Here is a 19,371-nt window from a genome sequence, read left to right as displayed (position 1 = left end):
CTTCTACAACCCTGGTCATTACTTTCCTTGGCTCCTCCAAGGTGGAAAACACCAGTGCCCCTTATTTTAACCCTGAGGGTGCTTCTCAGCTGGGTCTTGTCCACATGCTCATGCCCATCACTCCCTAGGTAACGCCTGGAAGCTCCTGGAAACCCCCACGCTATCCCCACACCACAGTATTAGCTTCAGGCGGGCAGGAACTACATCTTGGTTCACGGCTGCACCTGAAGGACGGAAAAGCATGTGGCACACACAGTAGGTACTCAACCCATTTCTACCACTCAAGACATTCAGTGAGCGACAAAATCAACAAACGACCAGTTTGCTTCATCCTGGGTTTATAGTCTACGAATGGGAGCAATTTGAGAACAAGTTAACTTGTCCTGTAGAGCTCTGCACGTATTAAAAACTGGGTGGAGGATGGGTGGGTGGGTGCGTGGGTGGGAACATACATGGGTGGGAGGGTAGGTGGGTGGGTGGATGAGTGGGCGGGTGGGTGGGGGAGAGATAGCTGGGTAATTGGATAAACACAAAATCTCCGCAACACAAAAATCTCAGGCACAACTGGTCATTTGCATTTTAAGACCTAGGAAACAAAGGCTTTCTGGTCTGGCTGGTTTTAATCCCGAAAAGAAACTTTAATCGGCTGAGATATAAATTACTCAGTTCTTCTCCAGCCCCTTCTCAGCAGTGAAAGACAAGACGCAATTAACAAATGAAATTAGCCATCTGCCAAGAGGACTCCTGGGCTTCCTGAGAGTCCAGCTTGCCGGCCAGTTCCTCACCACTCAGCTCCACCTCACGCCCTGAGAACTAGTCCATCGTCCGGAATCACCCAGGCAGAGGGGTCACTCTGCTGGGCCAGCTCCCACCCGACCAGTTCCTTCACCTCAGCCTCCCTTCCCTTCCCTCGCGCACAGCAGGCCCACGATGGGATGAACTCATCATCAGATGAGCCAACAAATGCAGACCGACAGGTTTGGGGACTGGAAAGAACATTCTTGAGGTTCCCAGGGGCCAGCCTGCCTGCCCCATCACAGGGAACCCCCAGAGCTGGTGAATCTGTGCCTTCACGGTCATGGGAGGGGCATCCTGGGTGAACTGAGACTCACGGTCATGGTCCGAGACTGAGTCACCGTGTTTTACGATCCGCAAGTGCAGGCCAAAGGCTCACTTTACAAGGAAACGTGGGCACGCCCACCCACCACCACCCCCAGAGGAGGGAAGGAGGAGACGGCACGGGACTCAGACCTGCCACATAGACCCGAGGTCCTAAGGGTGCTCCTGGGGGAAGCAGGGGACCAGGGAGAACCCTGGTCGCAGAGTCAGCGCTCCAGCCCCAGCCCAGCCAGGCTGCGGGACCCTGGGTCGGACACCTTCCCCTCCCCTGCCGCGTTTCCTCAGCAGCCAACAGCTCCTGAGAGTGGAGACAACTTCCTGCTCTATCAGTAGACATTCAAGAGAATGTAGGGGAATAAAAACAGCTGGCAGCAAATGATAACTAACAACACAGCAACAGCAGGTACATCTATCAGGCAGTTCCTTCTCCACCAGGCGCTGTGCTAAGCGCTTTATAAGCACCAGCTCGTTTCAGCCCTGTCCTCCCACCACGATGTCATAGAGTACTGAGACGGTCAACAGCTGATTAGGAGCCTGGACTCCAGACTCAGACCTTGGCAGAGGCACTTACGGGCTCTGAGCCTCAGTTTTCCCACCTGCAAAATGGGGATAAACTAGTGTCTAAGCCCCACAGTAAGCACCATGGTGGGTATTGTCATTTCTGTGATTCACCACTTTACAGAAGAGGAAAAGAGAGCCTTGGAATGGTAAATTCTCTGAAGCGGCTGGCTGGGACCAGTCTGACCTCATGCTCAGGGTCTGACGAGTCGGGGGTGGGTGGGGCTCTGTAGATCAGCAGGGCATCAGCCCTGGTGTGACCAGGCACCCTTTGGATGGTGGCCAACCCTGTACAGGACAAATGTCACATTCTCAGCCCAGGGGCTTGGTCGGGTGTCTTGTTTCCTCATGAGCGAATGTCCCGAGCACCGCAGGCTCAAGAGGTGAGAGGGGCTGGCAGGCTGGCCTGGGCCACAAGCACAGTGCCGAAGCAGAAAGGGTCTGGGGCCAAGGCTGGAGGCGAAACAGGCCCAGTGTCCATTCCAGCTTCCCCTGCTTTCTGACTGTGTGGCCGGAGGCCAAGTGGCTTAACCTCTCTGAGCCTCAGTTTCCTCCTCTGCAAAATGGGATTCATATTCCCTAACAAGAGAGGGGGACTGGGGATTGACAAGACTTGGGGCACAGGCTCAAAAAAGGGAGATGGACCTGAATCTCAACTGGAAACCAACAGAACAAAGTCATCGATCAAAAGAGTGATGGAAGTAACAGCAGACGGCATTTATCCACTAGTGAGAGGCTCTCCAAATACCCCACGGGGTGCAAAACACAGGTCTGACAATCTCCGACCTCCAGAGTGGCAGGGCGGCCATCCGGGCCAAGGGGGGCTCAGGGACCCCAGGCGTCATCTGCAGGGTCGCCCTGGCCCCCCCTCTGGGGGCCTCAACTTCCCTGTTCATAACGAGAGAGTTGGCCCAGGTGAGGAAGAGGGGGAGGAGGGGAGGAGGGAGAGTGAGAAGGAGGAAGAAGGGCAAGGGCCGTGGAGGAGAAGAAACAGCCATCTCTGCCGCCAAGACGTGAAGTGGGAGTTTACTCTTCTGAGCGTGGAGCGACTTCACATCCTGCCACAAACTACTCTTGAGGCCACTTAGGGCCATCCTCATTTTACAGAAGCAAAAACAGGCTCACTGGGATCCATCAAGTCACCTGCCCAAGGTCACAGATTGCCAAAGCCAGAACTTGAACCCACTTCTTCCAGCCTCCAGAGCCCCAGCGCCCCAGTGCTGAAGGCCCCCTAGTCAGGATTTTGGAGGCATAAGAAAGCTAGGGCACCACCACCGCCTACTGGTGATCACTCCCCAGAACTGCAGGCGTCAGTCCCAAAAGCCGGGAACCCAGGTCCGAGGCCCCAGCTCTGTCTGGTTCAGGCTCAGTGCCCGGACCCAGATGCCTCCAGGGAGAGGTGATCAAACAGACTGCAGTGCGGCAGAGGTCTCTGGGGCCAGAGGGAGGGAGCCAAGGCGAGCCACCCAAGGGCTCCACGGAGGAAGAAGGGCCAGCAAGCAGAGCCTGGGACCGGGATGCTGTTCCTTCCATAACCTTTGCCTTCTCTCTCTCTCTCTCTCTCTCTCTCTCACACACACACACACACACAATCAGATAAGTTGAGTCAGTGCCTGAGAGGGAGTGGAGACAAAGGTGAAAAAGGAATCAGCAGCAGAGATCTGGACACTTGTGAATCTTGTGGGGCTTCTCAGCCAAGGTCTGAGTCCCTTCACGGGCAGTCACCCCCAGCGTCACTGTCAGCTCTTGGCAAGAATTCTGCCAGGGGCAGCATCTTCACCCCATTTTACAGAGGAGGAGACAGAGGTTCTAAGAAGTGAAGTTTCTTGCCGGTGGTCATAAAGCTAGAAGGAACGGACCTCAGATGTCAATACTGCCAGATCCCACGTCTCTGAGACGTGGGACCAGGCACAGATGACCACTGAAATGTACGGAGTCCTGCAACTCAGAATGACCTTGGGCGTGGAACTGGTGTTGTTCATTTAAAAAGACTTATCTCAGATGTCCCTAGGCAGGGCCCAGGGCCTGGGAGGGACTTTAGGAGGAATGGAAGAGCTCAGCACATCTGCAGGGATCATGGAACAAAGGTGAAAAAAAAAAAAAAAACCAGAAAAGAAAATCACAGAAAATCACAAGTGGTGAAGCCCTGGAACGTAGCTGGGGACACTGAGGCTTGGGCAGAAGGGGGCTTCCCTGGGGTCCTGCTGCCTCATTTACCCGCCTCCTTTCACAACTGAGGAATCAGGATGAGAGGGAGGAAGGGCTGGCTAAGGAGGGAGCTCACTGACAGCCAAAAGGACACACAAAAGCAATAATCATAATAATAGTAACGTAAGGTTAGTGAAGTGTTTCCTGTGTACCTAGGACCAAGCCAAACACTTCTCGAGGTATCTGAGTCCCACATCAGCCCGTAAAGTAGATGCTATTATTATACCCATTTTACAGATGAGGAAACTGAGGTCAGACACCCAGCTCCATGCACAGCCAGGATGTGAATGAACCCAGGCAATCCAGCTGCAGAACCAGCCCAATGCTGCCGTCCCCCCGTCGTTACCACACCACCGGTTACTGTCTGAATTACCATGTGCTGGGCCCTACACAATCTCACTCCATCCTCCCAACAGCGCAAAAGAGACAGGAATCACAGTTTTCCCGGTGAACAAACTGAGGTGCAGAAGAATTAAGCGAGTTGTTCAAAGAAGCAGAGATGGTGCCGGGATGTGAACCCAGGGCTCTCAAGACTCCAGGGCCTGCTCTCCTAACTTCACGGTGCCAGATACCAGGGGCTGCCCCTCCACAGTGGGGGAGAAACCCACCAGAGGGGAAGCTTCCCCGGCAGCGCCATCAAACACCGTCTCATGTCATGACACGAGCCACAGCCCAGCCAGGCCACAGCAGGCTCCCGGACGGTCACCGGCCCGCCCTCGCCCCCCTCAGGCCCTGGGACCAGCCTGGGACATCCCCAGCAGCGTCCGCTCCGGCCACGCCGGAATCACTCACCATGAAGGGCCCGCTCCTCCTGTCCTTGCAGAAGCTGTGGCTCCTCTGGGGGCCCGCGGTTGCGGGGCTCACCTGCCGGAGCGGAGGCTCATTATCAGGGAGGGCACGCTCCCTCCCCAGGTCCCTTGGTGACACCTGAGATGCAGGAGACACAAGAAGAGGAAACTTGACTGGGGCTTCCCCTTTGGCAGGAAGAATATGTCACACTGAGAGGGGCCATGCTGCACCTCAAAGGGCAAAGGGCAAGGGTGCCCGATGCCCACCTCTGCTCACCCCTGCCCCACATCCATGGTGGGAGGTCCACCTCAAATGATGGCGGTGGGGGGGGGGGGTCACATATAGGATCAGCATGTCTAGGTTCAGCCCAGCCTCAGCCACTTCATAACTGTGTGACCTCGGGTGAGTGCCTTAACACCTCTGAGCCTTGACCATGTGAGGAAAGATCCGTAACACTAGTCCTCAGCTTCTGGGTTCAGGGCTGAACCAACAGAGGACCAGCGCAGGGAAAGGGTGTGAACTCGGAGCTGCCACCAGGGGGCGGACGTGCGTGAGACCTGGGAGCCTCCCCGGTCCCCTGGGAGCCTCCCCGGTCCCTGCCATCCCCCCGCCCCGCGTGTGAGGAGCCTTCTGTGAATGTCAGCCATTGGTAACTTCTGGTGGCCTCGTTACAGACATCATTCCATGTACCCGAATGCGCGTGCACATGTGCACAGATACAGAGAGAACCAGTACACGAATAGGATGGAGGGCGTGCGCTGGTGTGAATCTTGTTATTTTTATATACAGGGGGATACAGTCACAGGCCAGAAAACATGGGACCCTGGAGGGTGCATCTTACGGGCCTCACACCGTCCCTGCACCGACAAGAAAAGAAAGGCCCAGAGAGGGGAAAGTGAAAAGAAAGTGAAGTTGCTCTGTCGTGTCCGACTCTTTGCGACCCCACGGACTGTAGCCTACCAGGCTCCTCCGTCCATGAGATTTTCCAGGCAAGGGTACTGGAGTGGGTTGCCATTTCCTTCTCCAGGGGATCTTCCCGACCCAGGGGAGGCATCTGCTTAAGAACACACAGCATGAGTGAAGGGCAAGGCTGACCCCTTGCCTCACAGCCTCTTTTGTGATGTCTTATGAGACCCTCTGGTTCTCCTCTGACCTCAAGGGCTGTTCCTTCCCTGCCTCCGTGCATCTCAGAGGGACGTGTCAAGACATGACCCAGGCCAGCCACACAGCCCGCTCACCCACTTCTCGTCACGACCCGTGGCTTCAATAAATCCCATCTGGACTCTGTCTCTCCGTGCTGGGACTCCGGGCTTGCAAATCCCACAGCCCGCTGACCATGTCTACTCACTGCCCACGCTGGTCTGAGACCTCATGTGTCCAAAACAGGCCCCTAGATTCCCCCCTCCAATCGCGCGTCTTCGCTTTGCCGGTCACCGGCTGGGCAGGCCAAGACCCTCGGGCCGTTCTCTATCTCCCCCCCCACCTCCATCCGATTGACTCTGCCTTCAAAACATGCTGCCAGCCCCACATCACATACCATCGAAGTTGACTTAAAATAGATCAAAGACCTAAATGTCAGAGCCAGAAAGAGGAAACTCTTAGAAGAAAATACACACTTGTATCTTCTTCACCTTCGTGGATTAAGCAAGGGTTTCTTAGATAGAACACCAGAAGCTCAAGCACCGAAAGCAAAATAAATTGGACTACATCAAAATGAAAAGCTCTTTGGTGCCTCAAAGTGCACTGTTAAGAAAGTGAAAAAAATGAACTAAAGTGAAAAGACAACCCACAAAATGGGAGAACATTCCTGTAAACCGTTATGTCTGATAAGGCACCTGTATCCAGAAAGTACAAAGATTAATTACAACTCGATAATAAAATGACAAATGATCTTAAAAATAGACAAGGGGTCTGAATGGACATGACTTGGACAAGGTACACAAGTGGCCAATAAGTACGTTAAAGGATGCTCCAACAGGAAATGCAAATCAAACCCACAATGATCACTGTGCAATATATACAAATACTGAATCACTATATTGTACCCCTGAAACTACTATAATGTTACAAGTCAATTACATCTCAATTAAAAAAAAAGAAAAAACCACCGTGAGATACCGCTTCATACCCACCAAGATGGCTAGAATCAAAAAGATGGATGATAACAGATGTCAGTTGGGATGGAGAAAAATTAGAACCCTCACACACTGCTGGTGTGAATGTAAAACGGTGCGGCAGCTTTGGAAAACAGTCTGGCAGCCCCTCAAGGGAAAAAACTGGAGGTATTACCATGTGACCCAGCAATGCCTCTCCCAGGGAGACAGCCAAAGATATGAAAGCATATGTCCACACAAAAACTCGTCCATAAACGTTCATAGCAGCTTTCTCCATGACAGTCAAAGAGCTGGAACAACCCAGATATGCCTAATGATGATAAATGGATTGATAAAATGGGGTGCATCTATACTGCAGAATATTATTCAGCCATGAAAAGTACCGATATATGCCACAAAACGGATGGCCCTTGAAAACTCTATGCCAAGTGAAAGAGGTGAGTAATAAATGACCACTCTGTGTCATTTGTCCAGAATAGGCAAATCTATAGACAGAAGGTAGGTGAATGGCTTATCGGGACTGGAGAGTGTTAGGAGAGCAGGCAGTGACTGGTCAGTGGGTACAGGGCTTTCTAAGGGGTAATGAAGACATTTAAAACTGAATGTGATGATGGTTGCAGAGCTCTGTGAATATACTAAAAGCCATTAAATTAACTGTACACTTTACAAGGGTGAACAGGGACTGCCCTGGTGGTCCAGTGGCTAAGACTGAGCTCCTAAAGCAGGGGACCTAGGTCTGATCCCTGGTCAGGGAACTAGATCCCACATGCCAAAACTAAGATCCAGCACAGTCAGATAAGCAAATAATAAATGTTAAATAAATAAATGAGTTCTTGCATGGGCCATGAAAATTCTACATCAGTAAAGCAGCTACCTTGGAGAAGGAAATGGCAACCCACTCCCGTACTCTTGCCTGGGAAACCCCATGGACAGAGGAGCCTGGTAGGCTACAGTCCATGGGGGTCGCAAAGAGTCGGGCAGGACTGAGTGACTAAACTTTCACTTTCAAAGCTGCTACCCAGCTTCCTTGGTGGCTCAATGGTTAAAAAAAAAAAAAATCCACCTGTCAATGCAGGAGACCTGGGCTCAATCCTTGGGATGGGAAGATACCCAGGAGAAGGAAATGGCAACCCACTCCAGTATTCCTGCCTGGGAAACCCCATGGACAGAGGAGCCTGGCAGGCTACAGTCCACGGGGTTACAAAGAGTCGGACAGGACTTAGCCACTAGACAACAATAACAAAGCTGTTACCATCCCCTCAAAAAGAAGCTGCTGACCCCTCCACGGCCACCACCTGGTACAAGCCCCGTCACCTGTCTGAGGCCCGTGGCAGCCTCCTCACGGGCCTCCCTGCCTCCAGCCTCACCCAGAGAGCAGTTGGGGGTCTCTCTGAGACACAGACGGTGGCGGCAGCACTCAGAACCCTTTGGTGGCTCCCCTGCACTCTGGCCCCTCCTCGCCTCTCCAGCTCTGCTCTGGCCAGCACCCCGGGGCCCCCTGGGGTGCCCCCAGCATCCACAGGACCCCTCATCCCCATGCTGGGGTGTCTCCACTTGCCGCGTCTGCCTCCTTGCTGCAGACCCTGGCCTGCCTGGGGCTCCGCCATCACTCCCACAGCACCTGTCGGGTCACTCCCTTAGAAAAAGGGGTGCCGGGGAGGTTACTTCATCTCCCCAGGACTTACCACTCTCTGAGTGATCCCACCCCCTCGCTCGGCTTGCCCGTCTGGACCGGCGCTGTCCACTGGAACGTTCTGTGACCGCGATGACGTTCTCCATCTGGGCTGCCCAGGGTGATGACCGTTTCTCAGTGTGACTGAGAAACTGCGTCTGGGTCTTGGTTTTAACTGACTTACGCTGAGAGAACCCCACGCGGCTAGTGCCTGCCGACGGACAGCACAGGCTGTATCAGTGGACTGGGTCCTCCTGGCTTCCCTGGTGCCCAGAACAGCCAGAGGCGACTCAGCACACACATACCTGAAACTAGTCTTTCTTGAAACGAAAATAAACCATTTGATGAAAGGAGATACTATAACTGGGCCTGGGACAAAGTTTTGATAAATGTTAAGTGAAAAAAGAAAGAAAGAGGGAGCGAGGGAAAGAGAGGAAAGGAAGAATCACCTTAATCGCAATCACACCCCATGGAGGGGCCCATGAGCAGAACTGGCTGTCAATCAAGAAATCCTCATCCCAGGAAGCAAACATGTGCCTCAAGATGCTCGGTGGGGCCCTAGAACTCAAATCAACCCAAATGTACATCTGCGAGAGCCTTGATAAAAAAAGCTTGGGCTCAGTCATGTAACAAACTGCTTTGCAGCCATTAAAAATATTAAGGTGATGATGGACGCACTGTTTCTCACTGTTGGATTTTTAAAAGCATGCTACCTGAGTATATATGAAAAAACACTAACTCGAAAAGATACCTGCACCCCAATATTTCTAGCAGCACCATTTATAACTGACAAGGTATGGAAGCAACCTAAGTGCCCATCAACAGATGGATGGGTAAAGAAGATGTGGTACATATATGTGTGTATACACACACACACACACACACATACACACACACAGGGACTATTACTCGGCCATTAAAAAGAATGGAATTTTGCCATTTATAGCAGCAAGGATGGACCTGAAGGATATCATGCTTAGCGAAGTAAGTCCGACAGAGAAGACACATACCCTATAATGTCACTTCTATGTGGAATCTAAGAAATACAACAAACCAGTGAGTATAACCCCAAAGAGGGAAACTCACAGATCCAGAGAAAAGTGGTGGTTACCGGTGGAGTGGCAGGGGGGGCGGGCGCCATGAGGGTAGGGAAGGGGAGGCACAAGCTGTTGGGCATAGGACAGACTCAACTGGGTATTGGACAACACGGGAAACACAGCCAATATTTTGTTATAACTGCAAGCCAACAGTTATCTTTAAAAAATTGTACAAAGCATTTTAAAAAGTTTTAAATGCGCGGGGAAAGAACAAAGCAAGTTGTGAGACTTTCTGTAGAATGCTGCCTTGTTTCCGTACGACAGGCTGCTCTGACCAATCTGTGCTGGGACCAGGGTCCCTCAGCCTGGAAACTACGTCGAACGCTCGGGGCGGCAGGATTCTCTGAGCTGGGAGCCATCCTGTGCATTGTAGGAGGTGGTGGAGCTTCCCTGGTTTCTACCCACTGAGATGCCCGGAGCAAACTCTCCTCTGGTTTTGACAACAAAATATGCCTGAAACTTTGCCAAACATGCCCTGGGAGCCAAGCTGTCCAAACGGCTGAGAACTACCAACAGGGCTGGAGGGGTGGGTCCCAGAGCACCAAACTCCTCACTTGGGGGAGCTTTCCATCCCAAACCTTATGTTTCCATGACGTTTAAAATCTTTCCCAAGCATTCACTATCCTTGCAAGAAGAAAACTACAATTATAAAATCAATGCATATATTGATTTATAAGCCACTCTGGAGCGTCGTAAAGTCTCCAAGGAGATCAAGAATCCTAGCCATGTCTGCATCTGGGGGAACGGGAAAGGAAAGGGGGGTTGGAGGGGGGACATGCTTTTACACACATTATACGCTGGTGTGCTTGTGTGTGCTCAGTCGTGTCCGACTCTTTGTGACCCCATGGGCTGTAGTCCGCCAGGCTCCTCTCTGTCTGTGGAATTTCCCAGGCAAGAACACAGGAGTGGGTTGCCATTGCCTTCTCTAAGGGATCTTCCTGACCCAGGGATCAAACCTGGGCCCCCTGCATTGCAGGCAGATTCTCTACCACTGAGCCACTTGGGTTTGAATCTTCAACAGCCAATATTTTGCCCTTCAGTATTACCCTTATTTATGTTTTAAATGTCAAGAACCCAAGAACCCAGGAGAGAAGAGAAACGGGGAGCCGTTCCAAGGCTTCCCAGTCCCCGTGGTGAGAAAACGGATCCCCTGACAACAAGCGCTCCTGAGGCCCTGGCACCCGGGGCGGGCGTCCAAGGCTGGGCTGGGGGCCGCTCCATGAGGCCCCTGAGCCGGGGCTGGCACACAGATGAAGTGTCGCGTCTCCACGGCCTCCTCCCTCTTGCGGCTCCCACAACAGCCTGGAGGGGGCGGGGCGTGAAACCCTCAGCGCGTCTGGGGGGCCCTCGGCCCACCCGCCCATGCTGGGGGCCTTATCTCCTCCCCGCCTAGCTGCGGTGCCTCAAGGAAGGAATCCCCGTTGACTCCTAACTCCGGAGGGGGAAACTGAGGCTGGGGGAAGCCAGCGCCTGCTCTGCACGCAGCAGAGCCCGTGAGTGGCAGAGCGGAGATTCCAACACAAGCCCGAATGTGGTCCCTGGAAGAGACGTGGGTTCAAAGCCACTCTGAACCTCAGGTGAATTCTCCTATCACTTAATTTCCACAACCTCCCTTTTCTAGGTTGGAATGGGGGGGGTGACCTGGAGGGGCCCTAAGTCAGTTTCCACACTGGCCGCAGAGCAGACTTTTTTTTCTCACCTCTGGACCTCTGCCCACACTGTGCTCCTATAGAGGATGCTCTCACTTCCCATGTATGTCCAACCTCTGCACAGAGATCGAAAGCTTCCTGAGGGCAGACTCCATGCCTCAGATTTCTTCCCCACCTCCGTGATCCCAAGGGCTCGAGTATCAGGTCAGACCTGGGTGCAAACACCAGCTGCGCTGCGCTGGTGCTGTGTGATACGGGCTGAGTTACTGAACCTCTCTGAGCCTGTGTTTGTTTTTCCTCTTCTGAACAAGATGATCACACCTGCAGCAGACGCTATGGGTGCCCTGCCCAACACTCAAATACGCACCAATGTCGCGTGAGGATTTTCCTCTCCGCCTCTGGGCATGGCACCAGGAATCTGAATGTTAACAGCCCCAGACGCAGCCTCAGGCGAGGACAGAGGGAAATGTTGAAACAAATGCCCCAGGTCCCCTGACCCCTGGAGAGGATCGCTCAGAGGCGACCTGTGCGGTCCCCACGGGTCTCCAGCAAGAACGAGCCTCAGGTGCCCACAGCTTTATCACCTGCCTTCCCTTCCCTGCCTCACTTCTCCCCCCGTCCCCCCGCCCAGTTCCTCTGGGATCACCTCCTGAAACATCCCGCAGGCGGCTGCTTCTGGAGAAACCCAAACCACGACAATCCCTCTTTCGTGGATTGTCCTGAGGCTCATGTAAGATTGTCACTCAACAACTTCTCCGTGAATGATCACGAAACGTCAGGAGTGGTACTGGAGTCTGGGGATACAGTGATGGAGCTGGTGCCGCATACTGGAAAACAACAGGCGCTCAATCAAGGATACCTAGTGTCGTCATTCTAGGACAGGGGTTTCAAACTGATAACCCCACGGGCTGTACACAGAGCTGGCAGACGAGTTTTGTTTGAACAAAACAGCATTTCTTTTTTTTAATACGTTGTCCCCATTTCATGACGGGGGAGGGGACTACTGGCCAAAATGTGGATCTTTCAAATTCTCTTGATAAATCAGATCTGCCATCTCAGGACCCCTCTCCCCACTTGTTGAGAGCCAGCTGGGACTGTGCAAAGGTTGCCCCCTTCAGAGACAGCTTGAGTGCTCCATTTGCCACAAGCCCTACCACTCCCTAGCGCCTCACGCCCCGCCTGACTCCACTCATCCCCAGGCCCACCAGGCCCGCGCAGGTCCTGGTTTGAGGCCTCTGGCCTGCGTGTTTCACCGGCATTTGAGAAAACTGCAACAGCCTTCGTACTCACCTTTTGACTGTCTCGATTCCCCGACTCCTGCCGACAGAGCCCCGTCTTGGTGTCTCTAGCCTCCGCACTCTCCCTGGGGAGACTGGGCCTCCCTTTGGGCTGCTCCTGCCTCCTCTCTCTGGCTTCCTGCATGATGGACAGGCCCTCTCGGATTTTGAGAGGTGGGCCTTTCTCTGAATAGGCCCTCTTGACATCCAGCGGTGACCTTCCCAAGTCGCGCAGGTGGTCGGCCCACGGGGCCACACTGCTCTCCTCGCCCCTCCCCGGGGGTTTCCTCGGGGTCCCTTTCCTCTGGTCGGTGGGGGACAACCTGGGCTGCACGCTGGCCCCGCTGCCTGGATCCGCCCAGGCAGTGGCAGGCTTTGATTCAGCCGGGGGATGCTGGCACTTCGCGCTATGATGTTTACTAACAAAGGTCTTCTTCTCATCCTCAGGGATCCCCGGGCCTTTTTTCCGGGGGCCGGCGGCAGGACCCGAGGAGGCCCCTGTATTCTTTTCAGGAGGAGCCCAGTGGGGCGGGCCCCAGAGGGGAGAGCTGACCTTGTGCGTGGCTGCCCCCGGCGTCTCTGCCAGGTACTTGCCGGAGCCAGGAGTGGAAACAGGGCTGGTTTCAGCAAAACTGGCCTGTCTCTGGGGAGCCTCGGCTTCGGGGCGCTCCTTTAGGCTCCTCCGTCTCTGATCCGCCTCACCCTGCAGCCCGGGCCTCTCGGGGTCCGAGCCCCTGAGCTCTGCAGGCGATCCCGGCATCCACTCCTGAGCCTCCCGCGGGCTTCCGGCTGGCGGCCTCTGATACTCGGCCATCAGCGCATCGATATCGAGGACGCTGGACCTGTAGCCGGCCTTGGCTTTACCTGGGAACATCTCACTGACCGCTTCCGTCGTCCTTCGGACCAGGAGCTCGCTGGCTTTCGGGGGACTTCTGAAAGCCGGGGGTGTTTGGGGAGCACCGCCAGGGGACGTCTTGTTCCCGCTGTCCTTCCAGCCGTTCTGAAAACCACCGCCGCCTTCCGGGCCCCGACGAACCCACACGGCATCAGCGTCGGAGATCCTCTCACCGGGGGGACCCAGAATCCTGTCCCCGAGAGACGCCGGATGCTCTGTCGGCTTTGGAAAGCTTGTGTGCTCGCGTTCTCTGCCCGGGGCCCGGTTTTTACCGCCCATGGTCTCCAGCAGCTCTTCATGGTTCAGAGGAACCGAGGTAGGGGTGTAAGAAAGAGGGGATAGGGGTGGGGCTGCTTTTCTAGAAGCTTCTGTCCAGTTTTCAGGCCCCGGCCTAACCACGCTCTTGGCTTTCTGAGTGTCTGGGATCTGATAGGTCACAGCAAAAAAAGTCGCCTTGGGTTCCCCAGGCGACCCCTGCTTTGCTGTGGGAAGAACCCGGTCCAGTGACGTACCTGGGCTCCCCTGCCGGGTCCCCTCCCGACCCGGGAGTAGTAGCTGGGGCTTTCCTAAGGCACCCGGGGCCGTGGGGCTCAGGTGGTCCCTTCTCGGCTCCGCCCTGAACGAGTGCTCTGGGGGCAGGAGGCTGAACTCATCGAACTTCACGTCATGGGGTAGGGTCCGCCGCCTCCATCTGTCCAGCCTCTGGTCGCCAGGGCTCGCCCTCCGCCTCCTGGCTTCGGGCTCTTGGCTGCCAGCCATGGCCAGGGGCCCCGTCTGCCCCGGCATGTCCGCCTGAAGCTGCACCCGAGAGTCATCGGCTTCATCCTTGGCCCTGGGACGAGGCTCTGGAGGTGCCCCCCGGGGTGGAGCCCTCTCCCCCGGCTGGATTCCGGCCCCTTCGGTCCCCGGGTGCTGGGCCTCCAGGGTAGTCCTTGCAGAGGCAGCCTCGGGACTCGGCTCTGAGCTTCTCCCTTCGCTGAGCCCCACGGCGGCTTTGTGCCAGCTCACAGCCACCGAGCCTGTCCATCTGGGTGACGGGCAACTGCCTCCATGCGTGTCCTTAGGCTCTCGGTGGAACTCGGGCTTTGGCCCGCTGACCTCACGGGTCCCTCGGGCTTCCCAGATCAAACTGGCCCTTTGGACGGACCCCACCTGGCCCTCCGGCCTGCACTTGGGGTCGGTGGGAGTTACGGCATGAGTGACCTCCTGGGATGGCGGGGGCCGAGACCGGCCGCTGCGGAGAGTCAGGGCCTTCTCCTCGGGCGCCGTGGGGACGGCCTCGCTGTGCGCACGCTCCCCGACAGCGTGCACGACGTCGTACCTGGGCTCAACCCTCTCGGGCGCGGGGGCGCTCTCCGGGAGCTTGAGGAAGGGGTGATGGCTGCCCTTTTCGCCCCCAGGGTGCCTTCCCAGCAGGGAGAACGCGCGATGCTGTCTGGGCTCACCGCTGGAGAAGGCGGTCCCTCCGCCTCGCTCCAGGTCGGGATCTTCCAGCCACTCTCGCTTCAGGGCTGTGGTTTGCGGGAAAGAGCTTCTGGGTCCAAGGAGCCTGGATCTGGGCTCCGAGACGTCGGCCAGGTCCCCGGGGGTCGTGGCCCAGGGACTGCGTCCCAAGGGGGCGGCCACGGTGTGCTTCTCCACGTGATTCTCGAACACCGTGGCCCATACGGTCTGGAAGCTTCCATCATCATCTGGGGTGCCCTCGGAAGGGCTCCGGGCCCCCACCACGCTTTCACCCCGAGCGCCGCCAGGGACGCGGTCAGAACTGTCTTTACGCTCTGTCTGTCTGGGTTTCTCCCTGGGGGGGCCAGGCTTCCAGGGGCTTCTTGTAACAGATGTTCCCTCCACGCCATGCCTGTCCTTTGGCTGGGAAAACAAACAAACAAAAAGAAACGATCCAATTTATTTATTTAAAGATTAAAAAAATTTTTTTAATATTTATTTGTAAAGGTTTGCTACAACATTATAACAAATTCAATGAAGTTTTTTTTTTTTTTTTTGATGTGGACCATTTTTTAAATCTTTATTGAATTTGTTACTATGCTGCTTCTGTTTTATGGTTTAGGTTATTTGGAGTATGGATCTCAGCCCTCCCAGCCAGGGATCAAACCAGCATCCCTTACACTGGGAGGTGAAATCTTGCCCATTGGGCTGCCAGGGAAGTACCGAAACAATCCAATATAGGTCAAAGGATTTGAAATGGAAAGGAAGAGGTGAGGGGACTGAAATCACAGCAGTGAGAAGCCATCCAGTCTTACAGACTGAACACAGCCAGTGAGGGAAAACAGGCACTCTCGGCCCTGCTGGCGAGCAGACAAACGGGCACGGCTCTAGAGCCATTCAGTGCGTCTGACGTCACTTTAAGATACTCATTTCCTTTCATCCGGCCAGTTTCCTCCCAGAATCCCTGCTTTGCCCACGTGCACAAGCCTACCTGAACAAGAAAGGTCATACAGAACTGTCAGTGAAACAGAAGAGCCTAGATGCCCATCTGAAGGGCTAAATACATTTTGATATATGCAAACAGCTGACTACCACAGAGGCACTTGGACCCACAGAGAGGGGGTGGCTCCCAATGTCCTAATATCTAAGGACACTTAAAACACTGTTGTGTTGATGAAAGAAAAGCAGAAGGAGGAACTATGTATTTATAATAAAATACCATTAAAAAAACTGTAGGGGTGTGTGCATGTATATACATACATACATGTAGATAAACAGTGGAGAAGAGATATCAATCAATCTGACCAAAAAAAAAAGAGCATTGGTTCCATTTATATAAAAATCTAGAAAATGCAAATGAATCTATAGTGACTAAAAGCAGATCGGTAGTTGCTTTGGGGGAGGAAGGGGCAGGTGGGGGGGAATTACAAAGAAACTTGCAGGTGCTGGAAATGTCCTCTGTCTTTATGGTAATGACGGCTCGACAGATGTACACAGAAGTCACAGTTCACCTGCTTTTACACTTTAAATACGTCCAGTTCACTCTATGTCTGTTATACCTCAATAAAGCTGTTCAAGAAAAAACTGAGCTCAAACCAGGGCTCTGTGACAACCTAGAGGGGCAGGACGGGCGGGAGGGAGGGTCAAGAGGGAGGGGACCTGTGGATATACTTAAGGCTGATTCATACTGATGTATGGCAGAAACCAACACAACCTTGTAAAGCAATTATCCTCCAATTAAAAATAAGTAAATAAATAAAAGAAAAACTTGAAATTTCAGAAAGCATCAATCACAAACCCATGAAACCCAGCAGTTATTTTGTGAGCTTTTTTTAAAAAAATTAAATAGACTAACAGAAAATACTTTCTAAGCAATTTAATTGCTGGTGATTTTTTTCTCCTTTTCCTAGCTGACAAATGAGGGGGTGAGGAAAGGAGCTGGGGCCATAATGGGGGGGGGGGAGTTGAGGGGGTTTCTATTAACACTTTTTGATTTTTATTTATTTATTTTTGGCTGCGCTGGGTCTTCGTTGCTATGCAGGCTTTTCTCTAGTTTTGGTGAGCGGGGGCTGCTCTCTGTGGTGCATGGGCTTCTCACTGGGGTGGCTTCTCTTGTCTCGGAGTATGAGCTTTACAGCACAGACTTAATACTCACAGCGCATGGTCCCAGTTGCTCCAAGGCATGTGGGATTTCCCTGGATCACGGATCGAATGTCTCCTGCATCGGCAGGTGGATTCTTTACCACTGAGCCACCAGTGAAAGCCTCTGCTACTGCTGCTGCTGCTAAGTCACGTCAGTCGTGTCCGACTTTGTGCAACCCCATAGATAGCAGCCCAATAGGCTCCTCTGTCCCTGGGATTCTCCAGGCAAGAACACTGGAGTGTGTTGCTATTTCCCTCTCCAATGCAGGAAAGTAAAAAGTGAAAGTGAAGTCGCCCAGTCGTGTCGGAGTCTTAGCAACCCCATGGACTGTAGCCTACCAGGCTCCTCCGTCCACGGGATTCTCCAGGCAAGAGTACTGGAGTGGGATGCCATTGCCTTCTCCAGTGAAATCCTATATTAGCATTTAAAAAAATTTCATTTGCCTGCACCAGGTCTTAGCTGCAGCATGTTGGATCTAGTTCCCTGACCAGGGATCAAACTTGGGCCCTCTGCATTGGGAGCTGGGAGTCTTAGCCATTGGACCACCAGGGAAGTCCCAACATTTCAAAATCTTCATTAATTTCTCAAAAAAGCAGACATTCTTACACAGGAAAGCCATATCCTCCTCCTGTTTGCACAGACAAAAATTAATGCCTGACGATTATGTTTGCAAACAGTATGCAACACCAAGGAACAGCGAATCATGGGCATCCCTCATGGCTCAGATGGTAAAGAACCTGCCTTCAATGCAGCAGACTCAAGTTCGATCCCTGGGTCAAGAAGATCCCCTGGAGAAGGAAATGGCAACCCACTCCAGTATTCTTGCCTGGAGAATCCCATGGGCAGAGGAGCCTGGTGAGACTGCAGTCCATGGTGTCACAAAGAGTTGGACACGACTAAGTGACTGACACACACAAACACGCAGCAAAGTATCACAGTCTATCATACCGGAAGGGACTTTAAAAGTCCCAACATGAAAGGAAAAAAAAAAATGTCTTATAGTCCATGAGAGGTTTCTGAGTCTTTCCTGGATCTTCGAGATTGTAAAAGCCCTTTTTCCAATAAGTATCGCTACCCACTGGGGGAAGAAAAGGACGTGCTAAGCGGCTTCTTACCTTTTCTCTTGGTTCTCTGGGAAGCTCACCGCTCAGCTCCAAACACTTTTCATATCTGACTTCGTTGCTTGAAGCTGCACTGGAAAACCTGGCGCAAGAGACCCAAGTTACTTGTGCGCGGCCAGAAGCTGGGACTCCCTCCAGCCCACACCCCGTAACTAGTTCAGGAACTCAGGGGTGAAGAGCACTGAGATCATCAGAGCAACCCTGCCCCATTTCCTCCAAGATGGGTCGTGTCCTTTCCAGTCGCCAAACCTCTCGGGCCCAGGAGGGAGAGAGCCTACCTTAAGCACAGCATCACTGGGGTGGCGGCAGCCCCGGGCTCGGGGGAAGGGGCCTGGGTGTTCGTGCCAGCTCTCCTTCCTGCCTCCCCACTGAGGGAGCTTGGCTCAGGCTCGTGACCTCACCTGAGCCTCTGTCTCTTCATCTATAAAACGGGGATAATTAACGCCTCCCTATTGTCTTTTGTGGGTCAGATAAGAGGCTACCCAAGGCCCTAATAGCTACATGAGGGTGTAGAGAGAGGAGCGAAGATGCCCCAGGAGTGATAATTAATGGCTGCAACCCCACAACAGCCAGCAGCCCCACTGCAGACCGACCACGGGACTCGGGGGCAGTGGGCGGTTTGGGAATGCGTCGGGGAACAGGCTTGCCTCTGCCTCTCTGGGTGACCTTGGTCCAGTCTTGATCACTCTCTGGGCCTGTTTCCCAGCTGTAAAGGGGAAACGAGAGAAAGGGGAGTTGGAGCTAGACTTTTCCCCATCTCGGCCGAGTTCTCTGGAGCGGAAGCTAAAAGATTAGTTCAGGGTTGGGGGCCTGCAGAGAAGAGGGAGGTGAGACAAATCAAACGTCTTGAACTTGACCCATGGGCAGCAGTCCAAGGGCTGGCTCCGGGGACGCGTGAGGCTGTGCAGTTGTTGCTAAACCCAGAGCCTCGGTTTCCCTACCTGTCAGATGGGAATAACCTGAGGGACTGGGGGGCGGGAGACTCAGGGACGGGAGGTGTATGAGGCCCTGACATGGTGCCCCTTCCTGTTCCCTGGTTTTATTATTTTGTCACACCATGTAGTTTGCGTGATTTTAGCTTCCTGACTAGGGACTGAACCTGGCAAAAGCGCTGAGTCCTAACCACTGAATGGCCAGGGAGCTCCCCTCTTTCTCTGTTGCCTGAATTCAGGGGTTCTCAAGCCTGGCTGCACATGAAAATTACTTTGGAGATTCTGAAAAACCAAGATGAGAAGCCCTCCCCAGATCTGCTGAATCAGAGTCTCTGGGGGTGGGGGTCAGGCATC

The 19,371-nt window shown here is 53.7% G+C and overlaps 1 protein-coding gene across 1 annotated transcript in view; it reads right to left on the bottom strand.

The window, feature by feature from the left end:
* KIAA1671 (KIAA1671 ortholog) overlaps nucleotides 1–19,371 on the bottom strand; it is a 185,731-nt gene that overhangs the window by 112,841 nt on the left and 53,519 nt on the right. Inside the window, exons 4-6 of the mRNA XM_055550861.1 lie at nucleotides 18,080–18,167; nucleotides 12,497–15,244; nucleotides 4,678–4,812 (exon numbers count right to left, since the gene is read on the bottom strand). Coding sequence (XP_055406836.1) covers nucleotides 4,678–4,812; nucleotides 12,497–15,244; nucleotides 18,080–18,167 — 2,971 coding nt within the window. The remainder of the gene's footprint in view (nucleotides 1–4,677; nucleotides 4,813–12,496; nucleotides 15,245–18,079; nucleotides 18,168–19,371) is intronic.

The sequence above is a fragment of the Bubalus kerabau genome, chromosome 16 (assembly GCF_029407905.1).
Source record: "Bubalus kerabau isolate K-KA32 ecotype Philippines breed swamp buffalo chromosome 16, PCC_UOA_SB_1v2, whole genome shotgun sequence".
NCBI classification, from domain to species: Eukaryota; Metazoa; Chordata; class Mammalia; order Artiodactyla; family Bovidae; genus Bubalus; species Bubalus kerabau.
Note: the sequence above shows the minus strand (reverse complement) of the source record. Positions and strands in the feature narration are given on the sequence as shown.